This window comes from Dermacentor variabilis, chromosome 5 (genome assembly GCF_050947875.1).
Source record: "Dermacentor variabilis isolate Ectoservices chromosome 5, ASM5094787v1, whole genome shotgun sequence".
Lineage (NCBI taxonomy): Eukaryota > Metazoa > Arthropoda > Arachnida > Ixodida > Ixodidae > Dermacentor > Dermacentor variabilis.
In genome coordinates, this window is record NC_134572.1 from 129,177,388 (window position 1) to 129,202,896 (window position 25,509).

General features: G+C 45.0%; 1 protein-coding gene across 1 annotated transcript in view; it reads right to left on the bottom strand.

The window, feature by feature from the left end:
* Positions 1–332: 332 nt before the first annotated feature.
* The window catches only part of LOC142583153 (uncharacterized), a 249,991-nt gene continuing 224,814 nt past the window's right edge, over positions 333–25,509 (bottom strand). Inside the window, exons 65-76 of the mRNA XM_075693498.1 lie at positions 20,935–21,210; positions 19,861–19,965; positions 19,544–19,653; positions 18,316–18,559; positions 18,053–18,168; positions 14,562–14,679; positions 9,916–10,075; positions 8,470–8,606; positions 6,829–6,959; positions 4,695–5,004; positions 3,280–3,462; positions 333–961 (exon numbers count right to left, since the gene is read on the bottom strand). Coding sequence (XP_075549613.1) covers positions 869–961; positions 3,280–3,462; positions 4,695–5,004; positions 6,829–6,959; positions 8,470–8,606; positions 9,916–10,075; positions 14,562–14,679; positions 18,053–18,168; positions 18,316–18,559; positions 19,544–19,653; positions 19,861–19,965; positions 20,935–21,210 — 1,983 coding nt within the window. The 3' untranslated portion in view covers positions 333–868. The remainder of the gene's footprint in view (positions 962–3,279; positions 3,463–4,694; positions 5,005–6,828; positions 6,960–8,469; positions 8,607–9,915; positions 10,076–14,561; positions 14,680–18,052; positions 18,169–18,315; positions 18,560–19,543; positions 19,654–19,860; positions 19,966–20,934; positions 21,211–25,509) is intronic.

Here is a 25,509-nt window from a genome sequence, read left to right on the forward strand (position 1 = left end):
CTGCCCTACGGCCTGCCATGAACTACAACTACCGGCATCCTTTGAGGCAGCAGTTGTGAAATGAAACTCGTAAGATGACCCCAATTACATCTCCAAAAGTAAGCGTTTCAGGTCACCTGCTGTCAACAAGAGTGCAGAAAGCAAGACAGACGTTGAACGTTCAATGTGTAACATAATAGGCCTGCGTACCACTACCCCTGATCTTACCCGAGTGCAACACTTTCAAATGGTGGAGGAAAAGGGGAAGTTGAAAGAATGAAATAAAAAAAGAAGCACTTCCTGAACAGTGCCGCAATTAAAACCATGCCAAGGAGAAAGCCGTGTGCAATAACTGTACATCCAAGTGTTCATTTTATAAACATATATTGCACTACAGATTTCTTGACTGCTCCATTATAGTACATAGCACAGGTCAAGGAGGCGCAAATTACAACAATACAGACAATAATGTCGCAGCACATGTCATACACTTGTACACTATCAAATGGGACCATTGTGAGTCATTAAGATGGGTGCAAGTCACTATTTATAAAATTTACATGGGCGCTAGAATAAAGAAATAAAACAATAAAGAGACAAAGAAAAACAACGAGATGTCTGGCAATCTTTTTGAAGTCCTTACCAGTGGCATACATGCATCAATTGGCATTAACATAAGTGTAAATAACACAAGGAAAACAATAACAAAAAAGAAGACTGTACACAAAAAATAACATCAACATATACAGTGTCCAATGCCCACTGCAATGGCAATAAAGAGCCATGCACAGACTAATAAACAAGGAGCCATCTACACTGCGAGTACAACAGTCTGTGGTGTAAATAAAAAGAGTGAAAACGCTCTGTCCACAAATCAATGTCTTCACGATTAGTTCATCCATTTGCGACAATTCGAAGTACCGCAGAGGCATGGGATCTTGTGCCCGTCATCTTCGTAGTCGAACTTGTAATCATAGGTCAGCTGAAAACAAAAAAAAACACAATTGTTTTACATTAATTCATAATAAACACTGTAAATAATACTGCTCTCGTCTTAAAAAGTTAGTCATTTTGACCTTATCTTAAATTACTAGCCCTTCTTGTTTTTTCTCGCTCTGTCATCGTATCCTCCTGCTCGGTTTGTGGGCGATGAGCCAGCAACAACCACGAACGCCTACCAAGCTTTTGTGCGTACTTACCGGACAAAACAGTGTATGCTCGCTTGTGAGCATAATGCCAACAAAGCTTCAAACTGATTGTGAACATAAAAGCCTAAACTGCATATCATGCAGCTTAGCTCTCACGTACTACAGCATCTGAATTCTGCACTTCAAGATGACCCGCATCGTACATTGGGCTGTGCAATGGTTGAACGTGAATCTCACCTGACGCCTCGGCCATCATGCAATTTCAAGTACTGCATTTACTCGAACATAAGGCGAGATTTTTTTCTCAGCATGCTCTGGCTCCAAGTCACCCCCCCACCTTACCCTTATAAGGGGCTGATAGATTCAGTAACTGTTTCCATAAGGCGGCATTGCCATATTTTTGGTGATGAAGATTTTTAGACGGCAGTGTCAATCGTAGCAACTGTAATACAGGTGTCACACTGTGCATTTGAGACTGCAATCGAGTTCGATCAGGATCAAATTTCTCGACCACAATTGGCTCCCTTCCAAAGATTGTGCGTATGAGCCAATCAAAAACAAAAAATGCAATGGCAATAGAGCTAGAGTGTGACCAAGAATGTGCCCTGCGACACATGTATAATAAACTTTAGCGGGTGAGGCCGTATTTTCCACCACACCAACGCAAATCAAGTGCGACTGATTATTGTCATCATCAATGAGCCGTTGATAGAACTTGGTGCCGCCTTAACAACTGTAGGAGTTGTGGATTCACACCAGGAAGTGGGATTTATTTGTATGTGCTAATATAAGTTTTTTTTTTCTGTGTAAGATACTGTCCGAGACGGTAACAGTCACTGACTGATGTTTTGGCCATCGCCATGGCACGACCACTAGCCCCAGTTAGCTGCAACATGGCTGACTGCCTAGTTATGTAGACATTTTCATGGCATTGTCCGGGTTCTCAAAATCTGTCGCCGACTGCGGATGTGTTCTTATTCAGTCGCCAGTGGTTGCTTTATTCTAAATAGCAGTTTGAGCTCAGTTCGAGGCTGCAGTGAGCAGCCACAAGCCTGCCTCGTGCAAGGCCTGCATCCTGCAAAAATTCTGAAAAGAAATAAAAATAAAGCGCAGGCCTTAATCGAACCATTACAGTATTTTTTTAAATATTCATAAATGTGCCCGATATAGATCATACACCCCAAGGCCGGATATATCAAATCTGAAGGGGACCACAAGAAGTTCGATATATAGGTAATGTGATGTATAAATTAAAAATGTTATTTAAAAATTTTCAGGGGGATTTCACAGCTGTTCGATACACCGAATAATTCGTTATATGTGGGTTCAATATATTCGGGTTCAACTGCATCAGCCATACCTTTCCAATATAGGTGAAGAAATGCTCTAGTCACTGCACTTCCTTGCATAAGGCCCACACTGTATTTAATTATTTTTCACAGAGTGTAAGCCATACACAAAGAAGGCTACTCACTAAAGCCTCGAACTGCGCTCAAACTGTTATGTATAATCATGCAACCACTGGCGACTGAATATGAACAGTCTTATTCAGTCATGCGCCTCCCTTCCCCTGCCCTCATCGTTTGATGAGCTCGCCTCATCAGTGCCTTCCCAAAGCACACATATTTCATCAAATCAGCTGGAGCTTGAAGGCCTCAGCGAACGATTGATTGATTTGTTGTCGTCCCCAGCAGAATTCTTCCAAACACACAGTGCAGCTATGCAGTTAAACAATCTGCCAGAAGGCTTCCGACAAGCGCCATGTGATCTGGCGGGATATGGTGATGGTGATGACGATGCCGTCATTGGCCGGACTACAACTAATCAACATAGTAGTTGGTTGTGGAGAACCAACATGCAGGCATACGCACAACGCTTCGTGAAACTTTTTTTGCCCCAACATTTTTGCAATTCAAACAGGGGGTGCGTGCCTTATACGAGTAAACATGGTATGTTTGCCGTACTGCCGGATAGGTAGGTGCACCCTTTAACAGCGGACCACACTGCATAGGGTTGATAAGTGATGCACCATGATGCATTTCCGTTGGCAGTAGTTTTTATCACGCATGACAGCGTGAAGTGGAGAAAAAACAAAACAAATGAAGAAGAGGATAAAGAAAAAAAGCAACGAAGAGGTCATAATCCTGCATACCTCTTCACCGCGTGTGATGCGGCGGTTGGCGATGATGAGGATTTTGTTCTCGCGGTCGATCTGCACGAGCTCAGCAACACAGTTGGGGCTGCACGAGTGGTTTATGTAGCGTGCAAGGCCACCAGACAGGGTTGCATCAATCACACGATTTTCATCCAGTCTGAACATGTACACGCCACGATTCTGTAAAGAGAGAGAGAGATGCGCCATTAGACAAAAACCCGAGGAGGCCTTCACCCTGCAATTTTCACTTTCCTGTGATATGCAGTCAGATCCAACACGAAAGTACTTTTGTAATGTTTGGCATTCGTTATAAGCATGTATCCATCATATGCTAATATTGGGAAGAAACACTTCATATTTGCTTCGTTATATGCAATAATTTGTTATATCCACAGACACTATATTGAGGTTTCCCTGTAGTACCATTAATGAGAATGTCTCACTGGGCAACAAAGAGGCACTTGCTGGAATCAACACATTTTGGCAACTCACTCAGCCATTATATTCGGATTCTGCTTTCAGCACCACCATGATGCAAATTTAAATGTTATTCCATAGTTATAGCGCCAACTAATTATGCATCATGCAATGATTGCCACGGGCCAATTATGAAGCTTTAACACAGCGTGGTGCCTGGCCCCATGCAATGAAGGCACATTTACACAGGCCCACCTATCCATAAGCCAGGGCCTAAGCGTTGGCACAATGCACTATTGGATCAGGCCACTGAACTGTTTTGTTAAGCCACTACTTTTCTCCTCTTCATTTTGCTAGCACTTCCACGCAGACTTTCTCTGTTTCCAGTACTAGGAAGCATTTATTCTTCCAACAATGAAAGGTCAGCTTTTCAGTGAAGCTTAGATGATCAGTGCTTAAGAACGCCACATATCATAGTGTGAAACAAAGGGCAACAGCAAAGTCCTTGTAGCAAATTAAAAACACGATTGCAAGGACAAGAAAGCAGCAACTTCTAAGGCAAATATTTCTATATCTCGAAAGTGGTGCTAGTCTAAGGACTTTTACTAAATGAATTCACTACTTTTGGAAACTAGGGACACCGCAAACTGACAAGCAATGGACTGTTTTCAGATAACAGTGAATTTTCCAGCCACTTCACTGTAGCTGTTTTTGTCTGCTTCATATATTTTCTAAATAAACTTGATCGAAGTAGGTACCCCTGGTGTCCTTTCATAAAAACTTCCAATAGTATGGTCGGAGACCAACGAGTGAAAACTTTTGCAAACAAAATGTATCTTTCATTAAAATTGATGAACCATTCATTAAATAGTACAAGACCGAATGCATAACCATCGTGGAACATTAGGGAGAGTTGGCAGGTATGCATCACACTTTTCTAGAGGTGCAGATGTAACACGGGGCACAACAGAAAAAAATACTGCAGCAGTGCCAACCTGCGCCTCGTAGATGGCCTCGTTACGCTCGGCGATCTCGTTGCGGATGAGCTGGCCGATGTATTCGATGATCATGGTGTGACACTCGATGTCGCGGGCAGCGTACAGACCCAGGCCCTGGATGCCCGAGCGGGCCAGGTAGACGTTGTTGCGCCACTCAATCTTCATTCGCCGATACTGGGACGACTTGGGGTGCACAAAGTGCTTGGTGTATGGGGAGCTGGCCTCCAAGCAGCTGCCGCCGCCGCCACCACCGCCGAGGGTTTGCAGTGAGAGCCGCAGCGTGTTGCTCGTGTGCATCGTGTGGGGCCTGTGGGAGGGGAGGAGGAAGGCAGGTCGGCAGCGTAAACGGCTGGGAACACCTGTGGCAACATGTGCAGCACACTCCCTTTAAAAGCCAACGTCATAGACATTTTGGGCCGCGTAGTAAGTCTAGCTTCATATAATGCAGGCATAAACCAGCCCTCGTGCAAAGTTTTGCACTTGAAATGCATCTGAAATTTTTACATTGAGGTCGGATGCGTTGCAAAAGGCTCACAAAAGTAGATGTTTTTGATACCAAAACCTGAAAAGGAAAACCGCCACCGTTACTGCTCACTAGAAGTGACACAAGACAAGGGATGTGCAGCTCTTCGGCCGGACCTCCAAGATTAGCCGTTGCTAGCCATTTCCCGCAGCTTGCCAAAAATCTCGGAGGCGACTTGCATCATACACGTTTTCATTTGCACCCAAAGCATGGTAAGCGAGCATTTCCTTTCGCATTCTGCACCTATTGCCGTGTGGCCGAGGCACACAAGGATCAAAGTTGCAGACTTTTGCTCAGCCGTGCAACAGCATAACCACTGAACACACTAAAGCAACCTTACAAGGCCAAAACGTCATTCCACATCAAGGAGAAGCAAGACTTGTTCTCCTTATGGAATGGCCATGGAGAACACATTCATATAGAAAACAATAAATTACTGGTTCAGTAAAACATTAATACAGGAAAACCTCGTCGAACAGTAGTTAGCCGGAGCTCGGAAGAAGCACGTACTAAACGGTGATACTGTTTAACCGAAATAGCATGAGATCACGCCCACTTACCTGTCAAAAATGGAACTCGGAGTGCAAGATGAAAGCGCAAAAACATGCAGCATTTATTCACTTTGTGCAACAAAAGTCTGTTAGTTTCATTTGATGGCGCAGTGGCATAGTAGTGACGACAGCGGTCTCAAACTTACTGAAGCTGTGAGCCAGCTTTTCACCCAGCCCCCTCTTCTTGGCAAACACTCTCATGGCAGATTCCTCGTAGGCGTTGCATATTCTCTGTGCATGGGCGCGGTGGTGCTGCTGAAGGGTGCCTTTTTCAGCGGGGTGCTGTTCTCGTCGCAATGACTGCATTCATGAGGCTGACGTAGCATGCAGCTTCAGCCACTGTCGGGCCTGAATCGCCCATGTTGTTGCTTTCCATGTTGTCCTCGTCACTGTCGCTAGTCAACACTTCGGCAACAATGGCGAAAAGTGAAACCTCGTAGCTGACATCTCTTCGTGGTTGCAGCAGCGCTGCCGAGCAACTTCTCCACGTTCCAAATGCCACACACCATAGTCAACAGCAGCTCCCTGTCGCGTGCCAGCACCGACTTCTTCGTGTCACGTTCGATAGCACGAACGATGTCTAAATTTTCGTGTATGCTGAGCATCCAGCGTCTTTTTAATCCAAGCTTCGGCATGATGCAAGTCCTAGCTCACACAATGCCACAACGCTCTCTGGCACAGCACCAAAATGATGTTGATGTGGTTTCAAGTGCAAATGAACAGGGCGCATGGAGGCCGTTGTTCTGATCTCCAAGACTTGTTCTGCTGGGCTGCCCAGTGGGGATGACACACCGCCGTGCGTGACAAAAAGTGGAAATGCTACGTGTTTACCGATACGTAAGCAATAAGTTGGTCCTGTTTATGCGGACACAAAATGCATCATGATCAATGGCCGTCGAGTCGGGGATTTGACTTCACTACTTTTAAAACGAAACTACTGTTTAAGCGGGTACAGTTCAGTGAGGTTTTACTGCATTGACAAATTTATTGTTCATCCGTTCATTTAACTATCCCACACTGGTAACTCCTCGCTATGCAAGCAAGCTCCTGAACTCACCTCTTGAAATGGGTGCGCAACTTTGGTTCTGACCGTGCACAGCCTGTTGGGTTGATGGCCAGTGGAAGCTCCAGCAGCGGTGACCGCCCATACCGGAAGTTGTAATCACTCAGCGTCTCCACACCCGGAAGCTGACGAAGGAAGGAAGGTTGGGACTTAGGCATAGGCCGACATACTCGCTCATAAGTACACTGACTCGCACTGGCTCCACACTGTTTTCACAGCTCAGAGATGGAGCATTAGTGAGTCACAAAGGCTGCAAGTGGATGTGAGTACAAACAAGAGTGAACGCTGCTTAATGCGAGTACTAATGAAAGTCAGCAACGCTGATTTTTAGTGGGTCCTAGTATGTATGAGTGACTGTCAGCGAGCGTGAGTGGACGTGAGAATTTGTACAAGAGGGTGCCAGTAAGCATCAATGGAAGTGACTCTGCATGCAAGCGAGTGTTAGTGAGCGTCAGTAAGAATTTGAATGAGCGCTGGCGAGTGTGAGTACACATGAGTGTAAGGGAGCACATACCGAGAAAGTATTGGCGAGTGTGGGCAAGAGTCCACTTAGCAGCCGACCTATGGACTCTGACTACTGATGAGTGGAGAAACCTTTCTCTCGATAGGCCAGTGCTTATTTACTAAACAATTTCCTGATGAGCCAAACTAATATTCCCCTTGTTCTCAATGTGACTTCCAGCTACCAGTGCCTCATGTGGAAGGCACTTGCAACCCTAGCTCTCAGCACCAGCAAACTCTGAGTATCATATTTGCACGAAAGCATTGTGACTATAAACACAGTGAAAAAAAGAAAAAGAAAAGAAAATTTTGGTGACCCAGAAAAATAATAGCTTATAGCGCAAAGCAAGGAAATGCTAGGCAAGCCAGAAAGAATGGAAGAATGAAAATGAAGGACGAGTGGTGACAGAGCCTTGAAATTCCTGCACTGGTTCCTTGTGACATCATCAATTTTTAGAGCATCAGCTCAGCACTAGTTATAAAGATCACATTGCTTTTCAATAGTGAGCACAGACTCAACCTAGCAACCTTTCAGGAACATTTCCTGCACAAAGGCATGCAAAGTGTGGAAAATACAATGAAATCTTCTATGCCGTGCTGATGTTATTGGCAACACAGTTAATCCAGCCAGGGAAGTCTGAAATTTGCTTTCCTTGCAACTGTCCGTTATCCTCCAAAATTCATAATTCAAGAGGGACAGAGGTCTGCAGGAACATAGGGACTTGAAGCTATCAACAGTGGCTGAACAAACAAAGCCTCAGACAATGTTTTTACAAGGAGACTTGTCAGGGCAAGTCCTTTTCAGGGCAACAGTCTTTGTCAGCTGAGCTGTTGCCCTGACAAAGACAAGCACCCTTGTCAAACATTTGCACCAGCCCGAGGTTTCTCTTGTTTGCCGATTCATGTTGTGTCCCGATTCATGTTGAAATTTCAGCACGAAAAAGAAAGGAAAAAAATGGGGGGAGGGGGGGAGAGACGGGCAGGGACAGGAAAGAAGCACACAAGGACGGCGCTGTTCGTCCAAAACTTTTGGGCTGGCCCTGTCCTTTTCGTATTGTCATAGGCCTTTTCTGCACTGAAATTAAAACAAATGCGCGCCCCAGCTGTTGAGCCATACATGGCATGGCAACTTACCGATTCAGTGATCCTTACAATTGCGGGTTCTGTCAGCCCAAAGAGGTCTTCTCCCGTGATGAAGTTGGAGAAGACCTTGATGGCCTGTGTCTCCCTGCGGAAGCTCTCGATGGGCTGGAGGACTTTCTGCCACACACCTGCACAATTTGGGGATAGGACAGGAATTGAATTTCGTTCTTGTCTACTGTGCTCCTTTTTAGTTGGGACAAAAATGAAAAGCCCAAAGCCAATTTGTTTTCTTTATCAAGTCCAAAATAGTGCTTGTAAATGTCTGCCATAAATCCCAGTACTGTACCTTAAAGGTGCACGTCTTGAAAAACGCTAATATTTATATAGATATATAGTCTTTCAGTCTACCTGTTTTGCACTGTAGTACAAACAAATTGCTACACAAGGAACATTTAACCCTGCTGAGCTTCACAACAACCAGTGACCGCTGCCACCCGTTGACGCATCCAGTACTAGTCATGCGAAACACAGCGACAGTGACAAGTATTTTCGAAAGAGATAATCTGGGAATACAACCCAAGCTAGTCAACATGTTGCTATGCGCATATACCCTTGCCTTTGGCCTAAATAGTCCGTGTCCGCGATGTTCTAGCAATGCCCTTTTATGCTATTTGTCTTCATGCTTTTTACACTTCTTCAGTAATCACAGCTATGCTCCACTTGCATTATCGACGGGATCAGCTGGCCATGAATGCTGCATAAGAGCAGAACATAATACGCACATAAAGTACTGCAAGCTGCAAATGCAGCCTTCGCCAGCGTTACTATTTCAGGTAATGCTGGCCTCTACAACTTACTGGTTGGCTTGTCCTGTGGTTTGGGCGCGATCGTCAAGTACTAGATCGTCTACGCTTCGCTAGTTTCGGTTTCGAGGAGGCGCCGGTGACTTGGCCGACAACGCACCAAAACGAAAATATCACCATTTCTGCTTGAGTCAGTGGCCAATTAGCACATGACCATATGGTCGAAATCCGAATTATCGCCCGACGTGCTGTACAATGTCTGAAATTTCAGCTATCCTTATGCATTAAGTCTGTGGGGCCTGTGGCCGTGCCGCGGAACTGTCCAAATGATCAAGCACGTCCAAATTATTGATGTCAGAAGAATCAGTCCGCGACGGTAGCTCAAAGCGTGACAGTTTATGCAATGCGATTACCACTGGTATTTCGTGATATCGGTGTGATATCCAGTACTAAATTCAAAAGTAAGAAGTAACCTAATGATAAGGGAGCCAAAATTATGACAACTAACCAGGCCTAAAAGTAGCCATAATGGCACAAGGTATCCAAGAGCTTCACAGCCCTGCTGTTCTCTTGAGGAACAAAATCTTTCTTGTGAGAACAAGCATTCAACTTTTCGCATTAAGTTTTAATCTTCCGAGCCCCTATTTTGTCTTGGATGAACACCGCAGCCCCTGGACCTGAGCAGCACACGTACCCTTGGGTGTGCGATGAGTGAGCACCTTCTCCTGGCCTTTGTACGACACCTTGACCTGGAACTGTGGCTGGCCATCTACGTCGTGAATGCTGCACGTGTAGCGGCTCCGTGCACCCAGCTTGTGCATGCTCCAATAGATGCGCACTACTTTGTACCCAACCTAGAAAAAAGAGGGCATGATGGTAAAGGTGCAGCCCTTAACAGCGCTACGCTGCCATTGTTATGGGGACCACAAAAAAATTCATCAGAATCGGGCGGGAATACTGCTAAGCTATCCAGAAGTGCATTTGTCGAAACAAAGCTGATGCCATAGTGCCTATACCTTGTTCGCCAAGCCTGCGCACTGTAGTGAAAGTTAGAGGTCTCACCAGCCAACGAGGAACAAGAACTGGCTACGTGTTACCGAGAAAGCCAAAAAGCTCCAAGTAGCTAATCTATTCATGGACCTTCCAATCAAACAGCTCATTCAAACAGGTACTGCAACTGACCTAGTGCCAATATTGCTAAAACAACATCTCAAATCTGCTAACAATGCGATATGAAACATTTAAACATCAAATACAATGAAATAGTGTGTCGAGCGTCATTTCAGATAGAATAGATATAGAGCAGCCTATGTGCAAAATATTTTGTTAGAAATACACTTGCAATTCGTTATAACAAAATGGGATCGAATTAAATAATGGATACTATAATAAAGTAAATGAAATTCCTCTTAATGTCCTCATAGAGATCCATGTACAGTTGAACCCGACTATATCGAACCCGTTTACATCGAAATACCATATTTACTCGCATAATGATCGCAATTTTTTGTCAGAAAAATTGATGCAAAATCAGGGGTGCGATCATTACGCGGGTTAAATTTCCCGCGAAACGAAAAAAAATTTTTTTTCGTCCTGCGTTTGCTGCGGGACACCAAAACAAAAATGGCGGCCGGCGCAGCAAGCCGAATGCGCTGAACGTGATTTTTTTCTTCTTCTCGTGAGTACATTACGTGCATTGAAACAGTTTCTTCTGTATCAGTAATGAAATATTGTTAATATCGGCAAGTCTGTGGCAATAACATAGCCATGTCCACTTTGAGGGGACAGAAACAGATGGGCGCGCTTAGCTGCCAATGACATCGAAACACATGGCCGGCATGCTGCGAAAACTGCGGCATCTGTCTTCACTACTATCCTAATACGGCACATTTCCGCTAAGGGTGGGTGAATATCTTAGCTGTGTTACAAGTTTTGGCGTATGAATAAGGTACACTTTTAACGTATCAGTGCAAATGTGGCTACTATCGTTGCCGCTTGCGATTTGTTGCGTGCCCACGAGTGCAGATGAGACGAATCGAAAGGCGCCTTTTTTGCTGTTGACCACAACCATTATAAAGCCTACACGTAATAAAGGCAAGTTTGGTTGCAGCTTTTCTTTTAGTCATGGAAGTGCGGAAAGTGATGAAAGTAATGAAATGAGGCATCTACTTAAGAATGTTTGGTGCGTGCAGACCGCTTGGTTTGTCTTGAAGAGTTGTTTCGCGTAGCATTCGACAGATGGTAAGTGCGATCAATATTAGCTAGACTTGGCACACAACATATCGCTGCGGCAAGTTCGGGGTGCGATCATTACACGGGAAATAAACAAAATTGAATTTTGGCGACAAAATTCAGGGGTGCGATCATTATGCGAGTAAATACGGTATTCTGTGTGTAGAACAATTTCTGAGCACGGTATGGACGCAATGAGTATACATAGCAAAAATTACGCTTACATCGAACAAAAATAGTAGTGGCTCCTGATATATTGAACGACAAGTGGCACAAAAGTGCCTCCAGAAGTTGGCTTTCGCTCGCAGTGGTGAGGAAACCCAGCGGCGTGGTTCCATCCAACCACTCTCCCTACTGCGACCGTGCTGCGTCGAGTGAGCCATTGACACCCCTCTGAAAAAATGATCCTCGCCCGCCCGCAGTGCTTGCTGAGACAGCCACTCAGAGGCTTTTGTGCCCTTGTCGTGCAAGATGGCATAAGTGTCAGTTGTCTTGCTGCTTTTCTGGTTCATTGTGGTTGCGCCTTGTGGGCCTTCTCTTGCAGTGTTGCCGTGATAAAGCAGCAGAATTTGCCTTTCGCTGTGAAGCTTGAAATCATAAATCGGGTCGAACGGGATGAGAAGTCAGGCGACCCCGCAGCGTGCAAGATTACGAGGAGCACTCTCAGCACGATCTTGAAGAATAAAGGGGAGATTAGGGCTGAAGCAAACAAACTCATGACCCGGTGCCCATGGCACCCGACGCATATGCACGGCCGTGTACAAGTGCTTCATCCGAAATTGCTTCAGACATGCCGGCTTCCACGTGCCGGTGGTGACTGAAAATTCTGATGATGCGACGAAGCCGTTCTCAGTGTTGCCGAAGTTTGGAGCAAGCTGTCAGAATTTCCGGAAGTCATTGAGGGGTCAACGGTTGACGAATTTGTGAGTGCAGATGATGGTGTTGCGACCACGGGAGAGCCCAAAGACGAAGACTACCTTGCCGACATCGTACAGAGCACAAGTGAAAGTGGGCACAATGAGGAAAGCAACGACGGTCCTTTGCCCACGTCCTCCGAAGTGATTGGTGTGCTCGCACTAGTCCGGTGCTCTTGTGCGAATGCGGAAGGTTGCGGCCTCAGCTGCTCCGACTCCTTAGACAATGTATAGAAGTGCATGCGTCGCTGGCAGCGTAATTGCCCAAGCAGAAAAAAAAAGCAAATCTATTTCACGCAAAACTAAGCTAATTCCATCAATAATGTGAGTTTATAAATGGTATGTGCTTTTATGACATCCAATTATTTAGAAGGCTTATATCGAATTATGCTCTATATCGAACTGATAGGCATCTTTCTGCAAGTTCGATATAGCCGGGTTCGACTGTATAAAGAACCTTGTTTTAACGAAGTGAAATTGTCTTGCTAATGGATATAACAAACTAGATTTTCATGGTTCCTTCGAGCTTTCCTTAAAGGGAGCTTACTGTAACTCAACTGGGTCAATTTTTGTCGTGATCACATATGTTGGCGCCAGAAATTCGTACATAACAGAATCGTATCAACGAGGTTCTACGGTGCGAATGGATGTGCTAGGAAGTTCACGTTTTTGATACCGAAACTGGAAAAAAAAAAAAAAAAAAGACAGCATCGCCGTTTGCTGGAAGTAATGCAGGACTCGGAACAAGTGGCTCTTTGGCATGACCTTGGAACTTAGGCGCCACCCATGGCTGCCCACGATGCGGTGAAAAATCTCGAAGGTGACATGCTGCAACTACTAGGTCGTATCCACAAACCGCCAGGCACACGCTTTAGTCTGCTTAGGTGCTGTCTAAGGGCTACTACCGTATTTACACGATTGTAAGTCGACCACTTTATTAAAATTTCAAAATCTGACTTACAATCGAAACCAAAACATGGCACCGCCAAAAAAGCGAGACCAATTGGAGCTACAAAGTAGTTACAATTTTATGTTTGCTCTATGGCTCTACCCATAGCTTTTCGCTATCCCGCGTGTTTGTTCGCTTTTCGGAAGGGTTTTTCAACATTTTCTAGAGTTTTACAGTGCACGCATGAGTGCACGCAACACTTATGGGGGGGCCGATAGTTGATGGAAGCGCCGCTGTTCCCATTCGCAGCGGCACTCTCAAAACGGTGGCGCTGGCGGGGAGTATCGTGGGCTTCACTTTCCCTGTTGCGCTTAGCTTTCTCTATAGTTTGACGAAAGGCATTGGTTTGACGCATTCCACTTGACTGCCGGCTATGTGCTACTTCTATGCTTCCTCAGTCGTCATGAGTGCTCCAGTCCACTAATCATTTGGCACTCGTCCACAGCAGCGTTCAAGAGGGCTGCCAACCTTTACGTCGAAGAAACAAATCACTGCGCAGCGGACTGCAAGTTCAATGTTTCTGAACAGGTGGTGCAAGAGTGGCAACTGCAGCGAAGCGAAATTTTCATCTGTGACGGCAAGTGAAAAATTTCCCACGTGCCAAAGTCTGGACGCTTTCCGGAGCTGTAGGCTAAGCTCGCGGCGTACGCTGCTGAAATGAGTGATCGGTCCCTGCCAGTGAAGTACGACATAGTCATGAAACAAGCCCGGACCTTCGCCTTTTAAGGACCTGCTCCGCTGTGAGTACAACGAGTGGCTGGCGGCAGAAGACCGTGAAATTACGCCAACCGGACCTGTCAAAAGAGCCTCCCTGACGGCTGCATGTGGTTGGGTGCATTCGGCATGGGCTGCTGCTCCACAAGATGTCGTTTGCCAAATGTGGAATTTCGCTTGACGACGACGCGCTGTGGGACCGTAGCAGCTATGGCGATGGCAGCACTAGTGAAGACGAGTAGTCCAGTGACCATGTCAGCTACTAATAAATTTTCGTTATTGAATGCGCCCTTGGGTACACTCTTTCTTTTTTTTTTTTCCTGTCACGCAATATGGGGGGGTCGACTTACATCGAGTCGACTTACAATTGTGTAAATATGGTAATATGAAAGTTATTCAATCATGACCAATTTAGACAGAGTGAAATTTCATTGCAGTTGGCCTTTAAATGAAAAATCTGCGAAAGGTACATTGCTGTTTGTCACTTATACAAGCCAAACTAGAACTGAGCAGAAGGCAAGCATCACTTACAGGGTATAGGCAATTCTGTGTATGGAAGTTCTGCAGCTGGTGCGGCAACAGCTGTCCGATGCTCAAGAAGATGAGGCTGCCCACTCGCAGGAGATTCTGCTCCCCCTTGTGAAACATGCTGCGATGCAGACAACACAAACTCGGTCAAAAGTCAAGCAGTCACCCGCAACTCACCACAGCACATACTACAAAGCACTATGAAAAATCAGGTCGAATGTCAGTTAATAAACCAGAGGCCCTCCATGTTTCTTCACCGAAAGGGGTACTGTTGCACCAGGTGTGGTGGTCGAAGAGCAGTTTAAGGCAGGACTACAAGGTTGCGGAGAGGCGGCAAGTTTTTCCAAACACACTCGCACATCTCCACCGAAGCTTCCCCCTTTTGGAATCGCTCAAAAATTGCACACTGAGCGGTGTGTACAACAAACAGCATCATAAAACATGGTCCTGCTTATAAAACCAGAAGCCAGACGACAACATTTACATTGTTTCCAGTGAGCCCGATTACAACTGCAAAGGCCACCGAGCAGGAACTGACATTATTAAAGACCAGAGACTCCACAACAAAAGCCAATCCCTCAAACCATTCTGCAACCATCGGTAGCAGTGTGCAATGCCAACAGAGATGGTATTTGTATGGATACTTAAAGGGACTAACCACTAATCTTGATGGTACCCATTTCTTTTAGCGCAGCAGAAAGCTTACTGCTTTGAGTGTAAAATTATGCAGTGGTGATGCAGAAAACGCCGTGGAACCTTTTTTAGTAGAATTTTCATGTCTGCAATGAGGATGTAGCTGGAAACAGTGATAGGTGAACAAGATAAGGATTATACAGCAGTATTGGTGGGAAGCAGTTAACAAGTACAGCTCTAGCTGTAAGGAAATCATACAGTAGAACTTCGTTGATACGATCCCACTATGTACGTTTTCCCAGCGCTAATGTTCGCAAATGAGAAAAAGAAAATGACCCAATAGGGTTAAGCTCGTTTTTTACCGGTTCATACGTTCCCGGAAAACACAATTTGTCAGTTGCAACATTCAGTATGTCGCCAAAGTGCGATTGTATGCAACGTTTTCCGGCTGTTAGAACCCATGTAAACAAGAAAATGCGCGAAGCGTGCGTGATCAAGAACAGCATATAGCTACCTGCTGCAGCGGCTTCACCGCATTACTCGTCCGCCTGTCTCACCCATTCAGGTTCTCATTTCGGTACCAGCAAATCTTCTTCGGGGTCGTCGCACATAGCACTCACAGCTATCACCACCAATTCTATTGAGATACGCACCTCTGACTATCCGTTTCACAGCGCATGGTACTGTTCAAAGCGTAGCGCACGCTTTTAATGTGCGATAACCGAAACACATCGCTGTTCCCTGCTGCAGGCTGCGATCATATACGTTTTCCATCTGCTAGATCCCATGTGAACAAGAAAAGGCGCGAGGCGCACGCGATTGACAACAGTATATAGCCGCCCACTTCACATGAAACCGACGGCACGCACAGTTTCTTATTCCAGTATCCGCAGACCTCCGCTCGGGTCGTCGCATGCTGCATTCACAGCTATCCCCACCAAACGTATTGCGATAAGCATCTTCACCTATCTGTTTTACTGTGCGTGGTGCGTGGTGCCATTGGTAGTGTACTGCGCACTTTTAGTAGGCGGCGATAATCCAAACGCACCGCCGTTCCCTGCTGCAGGCAGTGCAATGTGGGCATCACATTTTGCTTCGACGGCATCCGGCATCGCCCGCCTGTTCGAATTTGTTTTGGTTTCCCGTCGCCCTCTCAATACACCACGGAATAGGAAAACAACAAAATGCGTCTCGTGCCACCGGAGCACCATCAGCTCAAGGCATGAAGGGGTCTTGTGCCGCAACGATCCGCACACTTCGCATTACGTAGATGTCAACAGTAGTGGAGTCTGTCAAATTTTTTAGTTACTTCGGATCACACGTCTTCCCAATTAGTATGTTTTTTCTCGCGGCTTTTCACAAAAGGTATGAACGAGGTTCTACTGTATTTTGTTTATCAAGCCAATGTTTCTGCAGTTGATGTTTTATGAAGCGCTGAAATATTCTTATTAATAGGCGGTACTCGAATGTATGCCCCAAGAACGGCTCCCCCCAAGTAACACAAACTAATCTCGAAGGCCATGCCGCATGCGCCAGGCTTTTCTTTAGCCAAGCCAAGCTAAGGAATAGGATATGCCAGTGGTGCTACTATTGCGGTGCCGGCACGTATTCCGGGCACAATTCGCTAATGGCATTTTGTACCCTACAGAGGCCACAGAACTCAGGGTACTAATTTGCAAACTTGCATGCGTACAACAGCCCTCATAAGTGCCGCGATACATTGAATAGCTCTGCCTGCTCTACTGCTCCACTCGTTACCATGAAGGCAGCACTGCTTGTTAGTGGGCCCCTTTTTTAGCAATGCACTCCAATTTTAAGTAAGAAGTATGGTTAACTTAATAAGAACCAATTTATGAAAAGCAATCTCGTATACTACAAGACTTCCCCATGAGGCTTACTGGTTTTTAAGACTTTCTTTGCCAATTTAAAATTATAATTTCTATTTAAATAGCGAACAGCATGCTGGATTCTATCACTATAAATCACAATCAGTTTATTCCCATCAACGTCTCACATGTCCTGGCCTGTTGTGAGTTCCTTAACACAAAGATTTAAAGAAAACAATAAGTATGACAGCGCAGAAAATTAGCTATAGTTGGACACAACTCAAGTCTGCAGTGAAGCCCCGCCCAAGCCCTCATGACCGCCAGCCACTGTTCCTCTGCGAGGCTGCAAATAGTTCGTACTTGAAACTTTGCTTGTTATCTAAATAAGGCGGTAAGCATAAAAATAAAATGATAAGCGCATAATTTTGTATGTTTTCGCTTGTATATTACAGTAGAACGGTGAAAGCCTAATTCTTTATTGAACTAAAACAAAACGCTCGCTTCACTGCAACTATTTATTGGCAACTATTTATTGCAAAGTTTCACTTCAATTGGCAGTGAAGTTTGATGAGTAAAACGGTATCAGCAGTGTAACGAACTGCACCGCAGACTTTTGAAGAGTGAAATACTCAGACTCTATACACTTTGTTTATGTCTGTTGCACACCTCATCGCTTCCGCCGATGAAAAGACTCTTCAAAAACAGCAGACGCTCCGGAGGTATCAAGTATGACACCGTGTTGAAATGGCCGCATGACAACAGTTTTGTCTGCATCTGTGATTGGCTGGCAGAGTAACAACCTCGCGCGGTCCGTGTGCCTTGGCTGTCAACTGCTGTTTCTTTAAATTCTATCATACTACAGTATACAAACAATGCACACAGACTGTTAGTGCAAAAACAGGTCGGGCACCTGCTTAGGATGACTGGAGACAACAAAAATGAACACAAACTGCTGTGCTCATCCTTCTACAAAGTGAATTTTAGCCCCACGACAAAGTGCGTCACTACAGATGGGACAGGGAAGCAAGAACTTACCTTGCAACTTGCTTGTGCTCGTCGCGACTTATGTACACCCTGCGGAACACGGCCACCGACTCAAGAACATTCTCAAGGTTTGGGACACGAGGTGTGTGCTGAGGACAGAGGATGGTCTGCGGCAGAAACCAAACGTCAATGTACAACCATGCAGCACTAGAGAAGAAGCTAAAATATGACTCAAGCAAGAAAGTCTGCTAATCCACGCACAGCGAATGAATCGTGGAAGGCGAAATGACTGCCGCAAAAGGGAGAAAGCGCACCTTGTCCTTGTAGAAGGAGCAACCATCGTGGGTGGCACAGGGGAAGTGATAGGCGGCGGGGCAGCGCATTCGGAAGCAGTGCAGTGAAGCACCCGTGCGATGGCACCGACTGCAAGTGACCAGCAGCGCCCGGCGGCAGGCAGAGGCCACGTTCATCAGGGCTCCGTCACACGTCTCGTACACTTCTTGCGACCACAGGGCACAGTTTAGGTGCACCCACAGGTCTACATCCAGGTTCAGCAACCTGCAAGAAGGCACACGACACAATTGCCGTTAAAGGGATGCTAAAGACAAAACGAGTCGAACAAGGATGACAGATAACAGTCCTAAAAATCAGTCAGCCTTTCCTTTGTAGTTAGTGTATTCACAGACAGACCTCATCTCACAGCTTTTTTCCCAACTCCACTAAACGTAAAACAGAGCCGCTGCTCGTTTAAAGCGATTATACCGATCAACAATGCTTCTCAGTGCTTCCAGAACTAAAATTTTATGGCATGGGACTCTCAGCATCTACTTGAAAGTACTAGAAAGGAGACATGTCATTCATTGCTGGGATCATCAAGGATAATTATAAGGTTGCAATTCCAACATACTGACTTCCTGCCTGACTGAGCTCATGGTTGCTAACTGACTGAGCTCATGATTGCTAACAGCATCGAAAAACCTGAAAAACAAAAACAGATCTTTCTTTACTTGCTTCTTATTCATAATGTAGCCCTGGATCCCATGCCACGTCTTCCCACCCTGCCAACAAGGCATACATGCTCTCAAGGCACAGGAGGTGGCGTCGATCACAGAAATCCAAAGCCGCACAAACACACAAAAAGATACAGGAGGATGGTGCGCTCTCTCAATTGATAGCGTGCGCCTCCATATGATGGAGGCTATAGAGCAGGCCACTGGAAGCCAAGCCTGGCCAGGCCAGCGGAAAATACAACATATCGGTCTCCAAGATTGGGTAGCGTGGCTCAGAACGAGAAATTCAGTGCGGAAAACCAAACTTTCGGGCATAAATTTGTCTGAAAAATCAGCCGCCAAAATGCATTAGCTCTATTGGAACCCTGACGGTGCATTCACGATGTCTGGAGCATTCAGCAAGTCCGAATTTTAGGAGTCCAAAAAATCTGTTGGCTACTGTATTCTCAAAAGTGATTGCCCAAGAATGCTGTCCTTGCAGGATGTTACTAATTAATTAATTAACTGAGCCATGAGACTGGACAATTGTTACCTGGCAGGGCCATTGGTCTCCCCGTCCCCGATGTCATGGCACAGGATGCACTGCCTTGTGTCTTCTACAGGATTCTCGGGCTTTAGGAATATGTCCTGAGCATCCAACAGCTGCAAGCAAAAGCCACACGTCACTGTTAAGAACCGTACCCCAATTACTGACAATTACTCGTATCTGAATGCAGGCAATGGCAAGCTGGCAATTCACGGGAAAAGGTTGCACAGCACAGCTCAGCATAGCACACAGCTCAGCAAAATAGATCGTAAAGAGACAGCAAATAACCCATGATGGCAGTTGAGTGAAGCAAACACCCTCACCTGACCAACTTCCTCTTCCGACGGAGGTTCATACTTCGTGACGCCTACCAAGTCGACAGACCACAGCCTCCACCGAACATCCTTCCACTTCTTGACCATAGGTTCCTATGCAAGAGATGAAATAAAAGCAGAGGTGAGAGATACAATGTCGTTAAATTGACAGGAAGAAATTTCCTTCTAATTCATCTACGCAACTGAAGTGGAACACAAATGTGCAGGTATCAAGACACCAACAAATTCATCGAGCAGAACACTCCATTATATGCTGACACTCCCCATCACATCATTACATTGTCATGAAGCACTTGAAAAAAAGTCGGAACATGCTAGAAATCAAAGTTGGCACCATGGTTCATACAGAGCCTTCGATGCAATAGTCAAGGACGATTCAAGGATTTCCAGGCGGTCAAAGGCATGGCGCCGATGCGCAGTTTGTTACTTTGAATGTTCACAAGGAAATCAAGGACGGCATTTATTTTCAGGAATTGTTAAGGGCCCTTGAACATCTTTTTTCAAATTCAAGTTTTCAAGGGTTTCAAGGTGTACGAACCCTGGTTTGCATTTTCCCCGGCAGGAAAAATAGTACCTTATCAAGTGCTCCATCAAAACAGAAACTTGAGCAAATTGGTATACGTTGACCATTTTAACTGGGTACAAAAAAAAACGGAGCATGGGAACAGATGAAGATAGAAATTATTGCTACACTTACAACTTAATTTTTATTAGAAAAGTGTGACCTTAAAAATCCAGTGAAAACTAAATTAAAAAAAAAAGCACATAACTTTAATAAAAACCAGAATGTCAACAAACGTATGAGCGATGTCATTTGCAGTTGAGATATGAAATCTCAGCTGGGTCTAAGAGTACAGTGAGCTTGCTCACACAGGTGTCCACACATGTGATTGGCCAATAAAACATGCCTCCACTACCTCCTTTCTTTTGTGCCACAATGTCGTTGAAAAGCAGCTTGCACCCTGACTGCCTACTCTGCTGTACATCGTGGGAGCATGGAGGGCATAGAATGCCCATGCTCTCTTAGCTGCACATTCAAACAGCGACCCGTTTTGTGCTCACCTGTTCCTTGCTGATTGAATGACGTGCTACCCTTTTCCTGTGGGTGGAGTCCATGCTTGTTTCGCTGTCCTCCTCGTCGGCGAGCAAGCGGCCCTCCGAGGTGTTGTCCTCGGTGCTTGCCCGCGTCTCCTCCTGGGGTGTGACCCTGCCGTCCTCTTCCTGTTTGATGCAGGGCTCCTCATCTTCCTCCATCTTGTTCATCAGTCGCTCCTTGCAACACTCGCCCCGAAAGCCACTGTGCTCGTCTTTGGCGGCATGGCACACCACAGTGGCCTCCTGATTAAGCCAGAGAAGCCAAGCAGGTCATGATTGCTATGGTGACTGACATGGTTGAATGACTGATTAAGCTTAAGCAACAATGAAGCTAGACCTAAGGTGCGGGGAGCGCCACAGTAAAGAACTGCAAGACAGTTTAGACCACAGAACTTCCTACAAAATTTGCTGGAGAGAATGCTGGCGCTAGCATCCACAAAAGCGGCAAGTTTGGCAGTTCAGCCGGCATGAGAACAATGGTTAGCCCATTGATTTGTCTAAAATCCATCCTTATGGCTTTCAAGCAATCTTGTCACTTTGCAAATTTATTACTTTCAACCAAATAATGCATTATAAATGCAACAATTTGCTATAATTATGCCTGCGCGCAGAGTTTTGTTGCCTTGCTGTGCTTAGAAAATTATGAGTGCTTGAAAATTTAGAAATATAAAGCATAATAAATAACCTCAAAAGAATGTTTGAAGCTGCAAGCACGTAGGTTAGACAAATCCATGTACTGACCATCACTCCCACAGTATCTGAACTATCGCAGCGCCAGAGTTCTCTCTAGTATTATCTGTAGCAAACTCCATGGTTTAGACTTCCGGTAGTTCTCCAATGCATACGAAACTGAGCAGATAAGCATTTTTGCAAAATGCAACTGCGAGCTAGGATGCAATGATTCACGTCAAACATGACATGCATTTCTGCGCAGTGCCATTCATTTAGTGCGAGTGCAAGCTTCGTGCAGATTGGAGTTTGCGGCATTCCTAGCGCTGGCAGGAAATGAAGTGCAGGCACTTTGCGCAGGATATGCCAGGCCTATTTCGCGTGATCGTGGAACTGGCACTGGACTTGCATAAACTAGTACGCGCCCCTTGGGTTGCACTGGGCGGCCCTTGAAAAGGCCCTCCATTACAAATATTGCATTAACTATACTGCACAGTTGCGTGGAACAAACAGCTGTTAATTTCTCTATGAAAGCTGTTTTGTCAGTTGTGCATGGTCACCCAAATGCACAGATTATACAATCGTGCTAGCTTTTCACAGTTAGCTGAATCTTTATTCTAACAAGCTAAAAAAAAGATTTTGCGCTTACTGCTATGCTATGTTTTCGCTAAGGTTTCACAACTAGATTGCTTTTTTCGTTCACAACACTAATAAACACTGGAGATAATTATGTGCCTGGGCTACAGCACCTCATTTTTCCTTGGGAAATTTAACTGAGTTAGCTTACGCAGTGGCTGGCAAATAGCTCAAAGCTTAAAACGTCTGCATTCATTTTCTCATTTAACTTACATTGTTTCCATAGTGAACAGGGGGTGGGGGGGGGGGGGTAGCCAGAAAAAGCGCAAGAACGAAATACGGGTGGCGACGCCCACTTATGTTCCCGCACCTGGGGGCTGTGACGTCTTGGATTTTGATCGCATCTTCTAGGGCCTACTAATTATATATAGCGGTACAGATTGACTACATTGTGTTCTAAAGGAACCAAATACTAAATATGGCAAGTTTTGGAAACCTTTAGTCAGCCAATGCAGCCCAAATGCAAAAACATACTTTGGAATCCCCAACGTCAAGCTGACGTACCAGCGCTGGGGTTTCAACGCGAAATTCGAATACTGATACTTGGACCTTCATTTTCTCATCTAATAATCAAACTACTTTTTTAAATGACTGCCTGCAGGGTTCTCAAACAATGCTCCATTAGTCTAAACTGATTTATTGTTTCGCTTTAGTGTCCCTTTAATGTGCACCTAAATCTAAGTATATGGGTATTTTCGCATTTCGCCCACATCAAAATGTCACCACCGTGGCCAGGATTCAATCCTGCGACCTCGTGCTTAGTAGCCCAATACAAAGCTTACAATTACTGCCTACACGTCCTTACTTACGTGATTCTTTAGCTTTTGCAACTTGTCAACTACGCAAAGCTTACATACCATTTAGGTGGTTGATTAGCTGATGAAACAGATGGCGAATACTTTACAGTTTACAACTACCACCTGTATCTTTTAGGCGATTGTTTAGTTGATGCAACACGTGGTGAACAGCTTAAGCTTTACAACTCCTGCCTTTCTTTGAAGCAGTTCAACTGTTGTCAATGCAGACATGATTTCAGTCAGCAGACAAAAAGCAAGACCAATGGACAAATTTCTAGGTTCATCAGACTGTTCTGATGGGCAAGCTGGTTCAGGAACACAAAACTACGTCATGCAGCTTTGTGATATGTGGGATTCAGTTTTTCTGAACCATGCTAATTATTTCTTATCTTCTCCAAGGTTAACTACAAAATGTGGAATCCATGCGGATGAAAAGTCTGGCACTGAAATCAGTTCGTGGCATTCACAACAGTGGCTGTCTATTGGTTGCTTGGTGCTGTTAAATGTGCTTGTCCGTCTAGAAGATGTGTCAATGATAGATCAAAACAGTATAGCTATAATGTAGGCAAAAGTGCTGGTAATTAGCACTGTATTGCCGCCAGTGCTATGTACCCTTGCTTTTCATTAACATATGTTTGTTGCACTGAGCATCCAGGCACATTAACCAGGAAAATGCTAGAACCTTGCAAAACAGAAAGAAACGTCATGCCAGCAGCATTAAAGCATTTATGAAGTTTTGAAAAGAATCACAGAGAAGCATTTAGTGATTTTGCTTCTGGATTATCAGAAGAAACAGGCTTTATATAGATAGAAATACAAATAGTACCACCGTGACATTTTGACCTCTCTATCGCAGCAGAAAAGCAATCTCTTTTTTGACAAGTGCCACTGACGGGCAGCTAATGCACGTGCCCTTGGCCTTTGCAATGTAAAACACTACTAATATCTCTCTTTCTAGTCTATCTCTAGAATGTGCTGGGAATGTGGTGTCACTAAGATACGGACGGCATTTGTGACATTTACAATATTCAGCCAGATGACCCCCCCGCACTGTCATTTTAGTCTGCATCTTTGTAGCACTGTTTTTTCTTCAAGCAAGCATTCAGTTGCCAGTTTCCAGATCCTTCAGCAGTTTTTTTTTTAATTTTAGAGGCCCATTCTGAAAAAAATAAAATAAAATAAAATAAAGAGACCATAAACAAGTTTGTCAAAGAATAAGGAACTAAATTTATGAAAATAGCACACTTTGCACTTTTTATCGGTGCCCAGCAGCTAGAAAAGTATTTGCGTGTTTCACGAGTATCTGCTTTCTTTTATCATCTTTGTTAAGCAATCTGAAAACCTATGTCTGTAAAATAAATTTATAAATGTACAAATCTATAAATCCCGCCAAGGAACAAAAGGTGGGTCATACTAAGCACTGCAAAAAATTTGCCGATGATTACGATACTCCCTAATGAAAATTTGAGTGCAGCTCCACATATGTTTTCATTTCGCGATATATTGGCTTGCGTGGGCAATCGGTCTCATGCGGCACGCAGAAAATGGAGCGAAGTATGCCGCCACTGCCTCGCTAATCGGGAGACTGCGCGAGCCAGTGTGTCGGGCCAGCCCATGGGTGACGGGTGGGCGCGATTCACAGGTGCCACCGCCAAGAAACCTCCCAGACGACGCGCACTACTCTGACACCATCTCATAGCCACCGTCGCCGCACTGCAATTTCCTTCTCGTGCTTTCGCCATACCGTCGTCCACTATCCGCCTCATGGTTCCGCTGCACCCTCCTCTCTGCTTTCCTTCCCGCGCTTCTCTCCTGCCACTTTTTTCATTTCCCGCTACGCAACGCATTCGCTCTCGTCTTCCGCTATGCTTGGTCACTCAGTTACGAAGGAAACGCCGATGGTCGCCGCAGGAGCTGGCGCCTAGGAGCTGCGCTCTAAGAAATATTGCCATGACTTCCAGTTTACAAGTGCTACAGTTTCATCCATTTTATCCAACAAGTCAAAGCCAAAAACATCAGCACAGTTACTTATCTCATTACGGCACAGACACGTTTACATAAACATAAAGGAATGCTGGAACTGTTTACTGTGTTCATAGAACTGGTCTATCACACAAAGTACCATTTGTGATTGGCTATCAACATGGTATTGCTATCACTTGTCACTAAGATACTATCACTTGTCATTAAATTAAAGACAATTACATTTTTAGAGGGCTTGCAAATATAAGATAATGTGTGCTATCACCACAAAGAATGTACTACAGTCGATCTCGGATACATCAAAACCGAAGGTGCTGTGCATGATCTCAAGATGGATTGGCAGCTGTATGCTAAATCACTACTGTGTACACAACACAGATGCTATATGTAATGTCAAGATGGAGCAGTAACTGCATACTAAATCACTACTGTTTGCATAAACACAAATGCTATGTGT